Source organism: Pocillopora verrucosa, chromosome 7, assembly GCF_036669915.1.
Source record: "Pocillopora verrucosa isolate sample1 chromosome 7, ASM3666991v2, whole genome shotgun sequence".
In the NCBI taxonomy this organism is placed as follows: domain Eukaryota; kingdom Metazoa; phylum Cnidaria; class Anthozoa; order Scleractinia; family Pocilloporidae; genus Pocillopora; species Pocillopora verrucosa.
This window is the reverse complement of record NC_089318.1, coordinates 15,867,395-15,880,266: the sequence shown is the minus strand read 5'-3', so window position 1 is coordinate 15,880,266 and position 12,872 is coordinate 15,867,395. Positions and strand designations below refer to the sequence as shown.

The following is a 12,872-nucleotide window of genomic DNA, read 5'->3' as shown; positions in this document are numbered from 1 at the left end:
AAAAAAGAAACAGCAGAACGGATGATAGAATTAACCTCAAACTCAGTTGAATCAACGTCAAGTGAGCGGAATCCTCAAATTAACTTAGTTCGTTAAGGACGGTCTCAAGGAGTGATGAGTGATGGCTTGTACAGCTTTAAAATATTACCCAGTTTAATGGCTAACGGTTTGATTTCTTTTCGTTACAGTTAACAGAAATGTTAAAAACTAACTTCAGTAATTGTGAAAAATTAATGATTGATTTTCATTATTCTTAACCACATTAGCTCGCTCGCTTTTACCATTGGAGCCAAGCAATAGTGTAATTTTCTGTTTCCCTGCAATAGCCATAGGAAAAGAAGCAACAGTCTAAGATTTTGACGCTTTCAAAATCACACGTCGTATAAAGGAAAAATTTTATGGTTAACTCAATATTTTTACGACTAATGGTTAAAATTTGTCCATTCTTGCGCCTAGCAGCTAAATTTTTTAGCCATCTTACGGTTAACGGCTAACTCCTTTGACGCCTAACTTAAAAGTTTGTAAACTTCTCGGACAAGAATGCATGTCAAAGCTAAATAATTCCTTAATTAATGACTCTTGGATGGGTAAATAGAAGAGTTCTCCAACAGTATTAGTTCTTTCACTATCATAAAACTAAAGCAGTTATGACTCGTCCGATAAAGTATTGTCTAATGTGCATGTTTGGTTGTTTACAATAAATACCGAATAATAAACCGTTTAATTGTTTGTCTCACGATGTAGATCGCAATGTTTCAACTGCTTACTGCTAGTCTTCATTAGGCGATGGGGTCGACTTCTCGCGCGTTACCATTTGTTGTATCACGGCGATCTAATGCTATCGACAGATTTCGATCCTCATTATTCCGGTAGTTGTTCCTTCGGCGGTTTGCTGTCAAACCGGTCTCCCGATGTGTTCCTTGATCGTTGGTCTCCACGCCTCAGGAATTTTGCTTCTGGAATTTCGCTGTGATACAAATGGTAACACGTGAGCAGTCAACCCCACTGCCTGATGAAGACAAGCAATAAGCAGTCGAAACGTCGCGACCTACATCTCAAGTGACTACATCGTGAACAGTTATTATTACTTACCACCACGATGAGCAACAACCTCTTTTATGATATTAAATACCCTTTCGGGAACCCGTGACGTCATACAAGATTTTGAATATTTTTAAGTTCATTTTTTTGCGGAAAATATACTTTCTGGCCTTCAAAACCGCATCCACAACTGAGCCACAATTATTTATAATTCTAATGAAAGCCTTGTTGAACCTCATACTTGATAAGTTTCAACGCCAGATATCACTCGTCTACTAATATATTCAGAACCTCTTGTTTCTTCCAAATCTTCAACGAAAATTACTAATATGTGAATAGACAGCAGCTCAGTTTAAGATGCAAGCGGCTGAAAATCGCTGTTGCGAAGCGCACTGTTTCAGTTCCTTCGAACAATGCTTCCGCGATGAGTCTTCAAGATGACGTCTTTAAAACAGAAAATACAAATATATAAAAGACACAGCAAACAATACTTACTTTAGAATGATTTGCACAGCGAAAAAATCACGCGAGAAGCCAAATCCTACCTCCTTGCAATGACTAATTTCATAAAAGCTTTGGCCTAAAGGCTTTCAGTTTTTTTCTATTCTCTTTAATCATTTTGGGGAAATTTTTTCCTGAAAAAATCGGTTGTAATTTGCCACTTTAACTGAACAAATCAAAATTAGTTTTGTTTTTTTCAAAGCTTTGAGCAGCTGTACGCTCGCTTTTATTTTGTTTTTTGCTCTGCCAAAATGGGGTGTAATTTCATCTCTTTAGTTAAGCAATTATCCCCTTGTGCACCACTTAAGGCGTTTTAAAATTAGTTGAACTTTGAACGGCTGTTTAAACATTTGGTTCGACAAAAAAGGTGAAACAGACCCTAAGCAATTACAGAGGCTCTACAGGGCAGTTGAGCGATACAGCGTCATTTGATGATGAAGACTTATTTTCTCGTTTTTTTTCTTCTCTTTTGCTTTGCCAGCGCCAAAACAAAGCCGGCAAAGAGAGAGTTGAAATGCGGTACTGGTAAGAAAAAAGGTCTTTCTTTTTTTGTTTTTCTAATTTCAAACCTTCAAATGCTAATAGTTTACAGTTCCTTTTTCAAAACCATAAATAAAGATGAAATTACATAACGATAACTATATTTAAGCGAGCTTATCCAGCCTATAACTTTATTTAAACCAAATCTAAAACACGTTTTAAACCTTTTTTGTCAAACATGGAATAAAAAAGTTTTCTAGATAGAGGTTGCTTCAACTGATGTTTGTCTACTTCAAATCTAGCACAATGAAATTAAAAGTTAGTTATAACTTGAATACTAAATAAAATTTAGTCTCAGTTACACTTGGTTCAACTAAACGTGTTTTGCTGGTGTGAATGGGGCATAAGATTATTAAAGAATTTCAACCTTTTTTTCTTACCTATCTTTCATTCAACGTATTTTTCTTGCTATTGCTATCAACAGACTTTCCAAAGAAATTGTCTGGAAGACTCTATATGGTAAGTATAATCGCTCGAAAGTGGTAACTCTCTTTACTTGCCAAATGTTTGATCAAGAAATAAATAGATAAATAAGTTTGATTACTCCAATTATGCTGTTTGAGTGTACATATCTTCAACAGGACGAAGAGACGTCGCATGGGAGTTCACGCGACACAATCAGCGACATTGGATTGAATTGGCTTTTTCTAGATCTCCAAAATGAGGAGTATCTAAAACTTTGAGAAAAATCGCCTCATGAACGACGCTATGTCAAGAAATCACTCTTTCCGCCTAGTTGTGGCGAGATACTCTCCTAAGGTGTAGACTCGCTTGTTCTTAAAGCTGTAAGATTCAGAATTGTTGAAAGTTTTCTTTCTATTTGGTGAACGAAGTGGCAAAGATGCTAAAACGCAAGATATTGCATGGGATACTCACCTGAGACAATTCGCGATATTGGATTGGCTATTTTTTAAATCTCCAAAACGAGATCTAAAACTTTAAGAAACCACTAGGCTGTGTCGAGAAATCACTCTTTTCCTTTCAGCCGTGGCGGAATTCTCGCATATATTAGGAGTAAGCTCATTTGCTCCAGATTCAGGATCGTTTGCAAGCTTACCTACTATGAGGTGCACGAGTAGCAGAAATTTGAAATCTAAGGTCGGTAGTCTAATAATTAAAAGAGTTCAAGTTATTGTCTCGACCTTGGAAGAGTGGTTTTTGGTAAGTGGGCCCAGGTTCAACCCCTCTACTATGCTACTCACTGGATTTGTTCTTGGTTGCCCCGAGTTCAACTCCTTGGCTGTACTGTGTAGAAAGCCAAATGGTGTGCCTCCAGCCAGTTTGGATCTTAAAAACACTATGTTTAATCGAAATATTTGCTCCAATTTGTTCGTAATGGCTGCAAAGCCTCGTTGGGGGAAAGTCAATTTATTATACTTGCATACAAATACATCCAAAATACATACTCATTCTATCTTGCGATAATATTATTTTTGATGCTATTAAATTAATCTGTGTTTGCCTCTTCTCTAGGTGAACGTGACTGAGTCGGGAGGCACATCTAAGTGGGAAATGACTTACAACATGGACTCAGAGCTTGAGAAGATGCAGACATTGACAACATTTAATGGCGTGGAATATAACACGATATGGGACTTTAAAATGGTAAATTAATTTCGGTTTTTTTATTTGCTTAATTGTTTGTTGGGAAAATGCGGAATTCTCACAATTCATTAAGAATCAAACCAAAATATATATTTTTTCCTTTTGTTTGTTTGTTTGTTTGTTTGTTTGTTTTTGTTTGTATTCTACCCATCCGCAAATAGATAAAGTGCCGCTAAAAAAGATTTGGACATTTTGATTCACAGGGCAAGGCGTACACGGTATACTCTGGGAGATGTTTTGTTTCACCGATTGAAGATGATGATGTATTCAACTCGGAGGAACTCAAGAGCTTGACTTTCGACACTAAAGGAAAGCTTGGAATGAAAGGCACCATGGTTGGAGTGTATGGAGGAATAGTGGTCGGAGGCAAGTGAAGTACTTGACTGTAAATATTTTGCCATGAGACCTGGAACCTACACTCTCGAATTTCCTCATAAAACTATCTCTCCCTTAAAAAGGACTCTCTTCTATTCGGTGACAAATAAATATTTTTCAATTCAGTACACTTGACCGGTGGACAATATCTACCGTTGTGAGTCGAATGTCTGCAACCGTGACCAGCAGTAAGAGAAAAATTTAAACAAATCTTTACGATTGTCGGACGTACCGTTTTGTAAATACATTGACTTGCCTCTTTTTTCATCGGTTGTGGGGGACTGTAAGACAGAAATATAAATTTGATGGTTAATGATTTCGATTGTGGATGTTTCAACCTGCAGTTCATTTGACTATAACTTTTGAGTCCGGCGACCTATGCATACCAGTCAGTTTTGATTCAAAGGAATCGGGATCTGCCACCTTTGGAAGGTATTTAATAGACTATAATAATGTAAAGCACATTTAAATGAGTTTCTTAACTCAAAACCATCATAATGATGACAGTCAATCAGGGAGAAGGAAAATATCAAAGAAGCAACCGAAAACTGAAAGGAAAATGCGCGTGACCAAGTCACGATATCGATTTTAACTCTGCGTTCAATTGGTTAAGAGGATAGCTCAAGTTTGCCAAACCCCATATAGAGCAAAGTTATTTGACTCTCCCGTTTAACTGCTTGCTTCTCATAATATTTATTCCCATAACATCATTTATTTGAGCGGAAGATCGCCAAAAAAACAGCAGCTCAAAAGTAGGAGTTTCGTAAACATACACGTTTTTTAGACGCGATTAGAAAGTGTACAGTTTTGAGTTATTTTCCTAAGGCTTCCTAGCTGTGGCAAAGTCCATTCTACTAATTTCCGTCTGCGAATTATAAACGTCTCCACACAAGTTCCGTTGGCCCGATGAAGTTTATTGAAACAAACCTTTACGATTGTCTAACGGACCCCAGTCTCCAAGCTTGCCCACAAACCTTTGGAACGTTTTTTAAACCTCACTCCCTTAATCGTGTGAATTTGACTCGTCAAAGTCCGAACTGAATGAAGCCCGTTTGAAAGAATATTAGATCAATGCAGTTTCGATCTCTACCTTCCTATTTTAGCAGCGAAGCTTATTCATAACTGTTTCTTTGCATTTAGGTTTTTCGACTTAAAGACCAGTTCGGATCCTAAAAAGTTTAAGATACCAGAACATTGTAGTGAATCGTCGCCGATGCAGCACAGATCCCCTCCAGATATGATTCATCCATACAGAATTCATACCGCGAACCTTCAGGCAGCTATAAAGAGGGGATTCGCCTGGCTCCTTCCTAAACGCGATCAGAAAATGGGATTTTCATAGAGTCATCTGCAAAGGAAGGGATACCCCTGAACTAACATGCATGTGGCTGACAAAGAGTGATTCTCTTGCCCCGTCAAAGGATAACATACTGAGAATGGACTGTCCTATCCTTAGTCAGTCGAATTTCCTTTTAATATTTGAATCAATGCAATCAAGAATGTAGTTGTTTTTTTGTGAAAATGATATTAAAGTTGATTTGTTTATCATTGCCCAAAAAATTGTATTATTCTTTAACAGTTATGATAATGATCTCTCCCTCACTCGAATTACCTTTTGAAGACAATATGAGAAAGCGAAATGCATTTTATAAAGTGTTGTTTGATCGTATCTGCGAAACCGATGGCAGCTCCATGTTTTAAAGTGGGCGAAATAAGATTCTTCTAAATTATATTTTTGTATTGCATTATATTGTTTCTATTATCATTCCACTTTGGCGAGCATTTTTCCATCAGAAAATCCTCTTATAGTGGAGGAAGTGCACAAAATCAGTGAAATGAACACAAAGTACACCATCATCTTGAAGGTGGGAAACAAAAATCAAAACTATAAAACATAAAAAAAAAAAAAAGACACAACAAAACGGATGCAAAATTTAAATTATTTTGGGATAAAATATTTGAAATGAATGCAAACTAAGGCACTAACTATTGGGCAACTGCGCGTCCCACAGAGTCTAACGAAAGCCTTTATGAAATATAATATATTCACCTGGTAGTAAAACTCATACTTGATAAATTTCAGCAGCATATGTCAGTTGTCGTTACAAACATCCAGGATCTCTTACTTCTACCAAATTTTTAACTAACATGACTCATATGAGGATAGAAAGCCGCTCAGTTTGATCGAGCTGTACGCGGTTGAAAACTCGTTACCCATCGAGAAATGCACTATGACCTCGACAAAGCAGCATATAGGCAAATCAAACACAAAGAGGCCAAAGAAAACAACACTTAGTTACAACGAATCCTCAAATTGTTCCTCTAAATGGTCAAATGACAACCGCTGCTCACTCATTTACATTAACATAGACTCAGGCGAAATATTCGGTGGCAGACTTGAAAAGATCGGTTTCTCTGTGAAAATTTGAGAAACTCTAAAGGGCTGCTAATTTCTTTCCATATAATTTCTGAAGATAGAGTCACTGATTGAGTGAAAAATCAAGAAGTACACTAACATCATGGTTATGTCTTTTATAAAATTAGTTTGATGTGTCTGGTTTTCATTGTCGACACTAGCGGTTTAGCGACAAAGCGTTTATTACAGAACGAATGTGCTAAGTGACCTAAAGCTCTTAAGCCCTATTGTTTGAGTTTCCCGCAGCAAAATCAGCTGGAATGAGACTCGATTTCTCACAAAAGTCCCACGGTTGTGACAAACATGCTTCACCCTCATTATTCTTCGTAACCATAAAGGTATATCCTTTCTCGAATAGGCTTCTTAAAGGCCGAAAATGCATGTGCAAAACCTATTGGATCTTCAATAACTGTTTATCAACCGAGCATCTTGAAACCATTCACTTACTGATGATCCACCAATGACCGACCTTCCCACTAAACCCGGTATTTTCCCTTGCAGACCGGCAAATGCTCTTGGCCACATATCCTCTCGGACATGATATCGATCTATTCTTGAACTTCGTCTGTGCTTTCCTAAAGGATAATTTCGTCCCTGATGTTTCCTTCAAAGTTTTTTTCTTCTAAGAACAAATGGTCACAATCTTTAGGAAAAATGCATCCTCGACAAATTTATCAGCGTAGAGACCGTTCAAAAGAGAGTTAATTTTTGTCCCCACGTCACCTTTTGATCCTCTTGTTGTTCCTGGCAAAATATTTGCTGTGTGGCGAATAAAATCTTCTTTGCTGGAAGTACTAACTTTGCATCTTTTAGCTTCAGTAAATGAAGGTATTCGTTGTGAAGCGTACCCAAGTTTTCTTTCCAGTTTTCTACAGTGTGATTCTCCATAGACTGGTTCATTCCAATCGAAGGCCCCATGATTACTTGTAGATTTTGGTGTTAAGCTATGCTTTCTGACCCAGAAGTGGCGAAATCTTCGAAATTTTGATATGAATTCGTCATCTCTAACGTTTAGAAGTTTACAGTTTTTTATTTTTTTCAAGTTAAATGCTCCTGCAGAAAATGACGTCTACGAAAGCATTGGAAATGTGAAGCTAGGCCTGATCGGATAGCTTATACCGTAATCTTCAGAATAATGGCGTAAAATTTATTGCACCATTTATGAATATCGGTGACTCTATCTTTGCGAGTGAAACTACTCTCTACTCACCAGGAAATTCGGTCGGCCAAATTTCAGCATACCTACCCTCCCTCCACACCTATATGCTATATAAATGTCTGTCAGCAAAATTCATTGAACCACAGTAGATTTTTCTGATATCCCCCACAGGTAAAGAATTCTTTGATTTCATTTATTTATTCACTGTTGTTATCCTGATCACCCTTGATTGTTCAAATAACCAAAAAATGGATCTGAAGACAAAATGAAAATGTCGTCTGCGACGTCATTGAGAAAACTACAATCAAGAGCACGGCTCGAAAGAAAATTATAAATCTTTTGACAAGGAAATACTCTGCAAAACATTTCTATTTCAAAATACATAATCACGAAAAAATTTTCGTGCAATCCCAATCAGTCCCTCCAAATACCTTCAATAAAAGAACCTTGTCTTGCGCCTAAGAACGCAGTATTTTTCCCACCTAAGATTGCTCATAGCCTCTTGGGAATTTCTTATCCGTATACAACCGTATATATCGGCTGGTTTGTGCGAATGCTTCGGTCACCATAGAGCTGCGTAAGAGCAAAATGTGCATTCATTCAGGGTAACCACCGCCTTTGTAATATCTCAAAGTCGATGCGAGAAAATGAAACGCTAGTGCGGCGTTTTGTTCGTAAGGTACGAGAAAAAAAGTTTCCTAGTAGGAAATGATATATCACTGTGGGCACTACCTGTGGACACAATCGAAAAGCTTCTCCTTCCTTCTTTTCTGAATTATCTCCGCTTAAAAAAATTAACTAATATGTTTTACTTTGAGAGCCGAAAGCCAACATCCCACGCAATAAAGATAAAAAACGTTCCCTCGAACAGAACATGTCCAAAGGTTAATATTCGAAGACGCCTTTTACGGCCCCACGGAGACCAGCGTTTGATAAACTTCACACAAGCAGTTATGCCTCTTTATAAATCGAGCATACTACCTCAGAAAAGCTGCACAGTATCCTTGTTAAAACTTTTTTTGTATAATAATGAAAAAAAACAGATGTATTTGAGAACACCCGCAGTTTTTGTCAAATGCTACTTAATTTACCGAGATGTGAAGATATTAAGAGCACACCTCGATAACTTGTTATCAGAAACAAATTGTTGAACTAACTACCAGCAAGAGAGAGAATGAACTTTCGCAATGGGTAGAAAACCAGCTTCGTTTTGCAATTCTTCAAAAGAGAAAGAAGTGTCTTTGTTAGTTAAAAGGATCAGCTATGCGTATTTGTAATTATCAGATGGACTGGCTTGAACGCTGGTACATTGAGGAACTGACGTTATACAATTTCCTCCCCAGCGGCTCAGTTGTTATGCAGTTTATTTCAATTACGAATTTTTCTCTGCACCTAAAAGTATAGATGGATATGACAAACTTCAAGGAAAATCAATATCCTATGCGGGGCAATGTGGGCAATACTCCATATTTCTTCATGCCGGAGAAATCTGGATCTTAAAAAGTTATGAAAGTAATTGACCAAGATTAGGCTCACGAACCTCTTTTGTTTGTAGTAATCGATCATACTCTCGAATTTCCTTGCGTGAGCAAAGCGTAAATCGTGTTATTAACAAAATAAAAAACTGTGGAACTGCTTATGTCTTAAAACAAGAAATACAGATGTTATTCTACTGAAAAAAAAAACAACAACAGCAAAAAAAAAACCAACAGAACAATGAAAGGACGAAAACTGGTGGCTTCAAAGCCTAACATATGGAACCATTATTTGCAACAACGTGACAAAGTCATCTCCTGATTGTAAAGAGACACTTGAATCTTTGCTTGAAAGTATTGTACCATTCTTGAATTTCGGCTTCTTCCAAAAAAAGTCTCAAAGTGCTTTACATTTAATGATATTCCTGGGATTCACATTTCTTAAAATGCAGTCCGCGGTAAACGAAAATGGACGACAAAACAAGTTTCCATTAGGCGCCAATCGAGTACGTTGTAGAATTTTTATAATAAACCCACATGGTGTATAAATTGGATCATTTTAGCTTTTATGGATCTCATCATGCGTCACAATTCACCCCCAGGTGGACCCAGGTGGTCATTTGTGTTTAAGTAAAGCGGACATGCGGATGTAATGACTCCAGTTTTCTAAAATGGCAAGCAAATTGGCCCATCCTAAAGCAACCGAGGAAATTTTCCCGACAAATTACAATCCCTGGTGCCTTATTTCCTCTGCTCAGAATTTGAACGAAAGCTCAGTCTCAGAAAACAGAGGAGCAAAGATACACATTTCAAATCATCATGTTTCACTCATTTGGGTAAACGCAGCTTTTATGAAATGTGGCCGCCTACATCCGAAGACTAACTTGTCATCAGTCGCTTCATTTGATTTTAACTGTCAAGCTGTAAAACATTCTGAGACAAAGCTTTGATTAAAGATCGTTTCTATTTAGAGTATACAGCTACGATGTACATGTATGGATAATTAGCATTTTCTTTAAATTGAAAAACTTGTTCACCTACTCCCAGGCAAATATATTCGCATCACTACTTATGAAACACGTTACCAAGCCTTGTCCTAATTTTTCTTCCATTTCTTTCTCTTTCTTTTCAGTAAGAAACTTTGGATTATTACGCTCATTAAACAATATAATCCATTAGAAAGTCTCCTATAACATGCACGTCGATCGCTATTAAAAGGTATTGAAATACCTATTACAAAAGGTTTTTGAAAAAACCGCTCAATCACTTTGTTTGCGCCGGGAAAACACCTTTCACTTGTAATTGAACTTTAATCCTGCCGTTCTACTTAAAAGGGGCGGTAAGCATAAAGATTCTGGACAACATATAAGAGTTGGCTTTGAAACAAGAGTGCAATTGAAAAGAACGATGAAAGCAAAATATTTTGTTCTCTTCTTGTTTATCGCGGGCCTACTTTTAACTGTGGTGTCCTCGTCTCAAGTTAACCCGCAAGCTCCCATGGGTAGGAAGAGGAGGGTACTCCAGGTCAGTATAAACAAATAATGATCTAGTTTGTTCGAGAGATTCTAAACATGACCGGCTTTCCCACTCAGTTCTTAAAATCATATAATGACGAGGCTTACCAAAAGAAAAGTCCAGAAACCAAGACAGCAGCTACACCCCTGGAAGGGGCAACTAGTATTGGCCGGTTTCTGAGCAAAAGTTTGGCGCGAAAGTTTTGCGACGATTTTCGTACCCAAATCTCTGGGAATTCGTACTTGGCTTTAGAACAAGGCTAGGCAAAGAGAAAAACAAAACAAGAGAATTAACGAGCAACAACAACAACAAAAAAGTAAAACAAAACATAACCAAAAAAACCACCTTCTTTGCCGGTTTGATATTCCTAAATAATTTTATCAAAAACCCTTCTTACCCCTTTCTTTTTTCATATAACACAAATTTGTGATTGTAAAGCGCCATGAGCAACAATTTTTAAAGTGAGATTAAAATTGATATCTTGGTTTATAAAACTTACACGAGGATATATAAGGTGCAAAATCTGTAACTGCAAATGACTGTAAAACATATGAAATCTCAAAATAAAAATATAATCGTTTGTCTCACGATGTGGTCACTTCGGACGTAGATCGCGACGTTTCGACTGCATTTACCGCTAGTCTTCTTCATCCCTTGAGGAGGAAGACTAGCAATATGCATTCGAAACGTCGTGAACACTTCCGAAGTGACCACATCGTAAGGCAAACCATTATATTTCTCTTTTGAAGTGCTATTTACCACAATGAATAAGTACAACTTATTTTACGAGATGACATTTCCTTTTAAATATAAATCATTGTTATCTGCACCGCAGATCAAGCAAGATATGTGCCGTGCAGTGAGGAATCTTCGTTGCGATGTGTTGGAAGACGAGGAGGATATAAACAGGAGGCTTGACTACTTAGCCATATAGCAGTCGTTTAAAGAACACTAAAACTGGCGTAAAATCAGAGTGTTTTTTTGTTCTTTTTTGAGTGTCACTCAAAAAAAAAACTAAATACGAAATGTGTCACGATATGTTACAAAAATGCCAATATTTAAGATAAGGGGCTCAAAATTGAAGTTATACGAAGGTGAAAATAAGATATGTTTTTGATTACCAATTGGGGTACTTGAAATAAAGAATTGTAAAAGAAATTACTGTTTCGTTGTTATCTCTTTGCCAAGTTTCGTCAACAACTTCTGGCCACGAATTACAAAATGTATTTATAACTTCATGTTTTATATTTTGCTCTTAAAACATCATTAAATATTTCTATAAGTCATCATTATCATCTGTCCTTTCAGCGCTAAATGACGCATGAGGCCTTTGTCATGAAACTACTATAAATTTACAATTTGTTAACGTTTGGTACGTTGATGTCTCCTGGGTGATATCTGTGTGCCACAAATAGAGTAACAAACATGAAGAATTTTGAGTTCGTCAAAAATTAAAGAAAAGGAAAAAGAGGACAATTTGAGTTTTTATGAAGAGTCGAGCCTCAGACTTTTGGATTCCGCGCAACGATGCTCTACCACTGACCAGAGAGAACTCTGTGGTCTGTAAGACCACCAATATTTTTTCTTCGTCCCACGCACTTTTTTCGTTCATTACGTTGCTCACGGACCATCTTTCCTGCTCTCAATGACATGACACTCTCGACACGGCTGATCCTTACATTATATAGGACGTAGGCTTCATATGAACCTAGAGTTGTTCTAGAAAGTGTTCGCTTTGGAATGTTTAGGCTCTTTTTTATAGTCTCATAAAGATATGCTAACCGCATATGTATGACGGATAAAAAGTCTAGTTCCGCATTTCATAAGCGGTGATAATATGGTCAAAACGCTGAAATCTTAAGATGTTGCCGATTTCAGTCAGCTTTTCGATTTTGCCGACAGAGTCGCGTTACTAGTTACTTAAAAAGGACGGCTACTATAAAGGATTTTGTACAGGGAGGAGAATATCTTCCCCTGAACTGTTAAAAAAAAAAAAAAAAAAAACCGCAGTAATTGCCACTGGTAAACATTTAATCAAATTTCTTACTCTTGCAAGCTTATATTTCGCTAACATGGATGCAGAGACGATGAAGCATTTTGAAACGTGCAGTAAATCATCGTGCACCGGGCCAAGGTTGCATTCCTACTTCAATTCATTTATCTGCGGTACTTAGACAGGCTGGCACATGCCCAGTTCAGCTTTAAAGCTAATTGAAATGGGGCCTGTGTAAACATTAACAAGGCC

General features: G+C 37.3%; 1 protein-coding gene and 1 long non-coding RNA gene across 3 annotated transcripts; both read left to right on the top strand.

Moving 5' to 3' along the window:
* Window positions 1–1,940: 1,940 nt before the first annotated feature.
* Window positions 1,941–5,610, top strand: LOC131770874 (uncharacterized). Of its 2 annotated transcripts, none has more exons than XM_059086604.2 (6): window positions 1,941–2,067; window positions 2,507–2,541; window positions 3,556–3,687; window positions 3,891–4,053; window positions 4,407–4,494; window positions 5,203–5,610. In XM_059086604.2, the coding sequence occupies exons 1-6, from the start codon at window positions 1,974–1,976 to the stop codon at window positions 5,402–5,404; spliced, it is 714 nt and encodes a 237-aa protein (XP_058942587.2). In that variant the 5' UTR covers window positions 1,941–1,973; the 3' UTR covers window positions 5,405–5,610. The 2 variants fall into 2 exon arrangements, with proteins under 2 accessions (XP_058942587.2, XP_066025934.1); XM_066169837.1 differs by having other exon boundaries at window positions 1,944–2,079.
* A 4,786-nt stretch (window positions 5,611–10,396) lies between these two features.
* On the top strand, window positions 10,397–11,646 carry LOC136282328 (uncharacterized). The gene is made up of 2 exons (XR_010718204.1): window positions 10,397–10,636; window positions 11,463–11,646. It is a non-coding gene; the product is annotated as an uncharacterized lncRNA (long non-coding RNA).
* Window positions 11,647–12,872: the final 1,226 nt, after the last annotated feature.

Excerpts from the sequence above, each read along its gene's own strand:
- LOC131770874 (XM_066169837.1), top strand. The coding sequence starts at position 1,974 with ATGATGAAGACTTATTTTCTCGTTTTTTTTCTTCTCTTTTGCTTTGCC. Across the intron at positions 2,542-3,555 it reads TGTCTGGAAGACTCTATATG|GTGAACGTGACTGAGTCGGG; the intron begins GTAAGTATAATC and ends CCTCTTCTCTAG. Across the intron at positions 4,495-5,202 it reads GGATCTGCCACCTTTGGAAG|GTTTTTCGACTTAAAGACCA; the intron begins GTATTTAATAGA and ends CTTTGCATTTAG.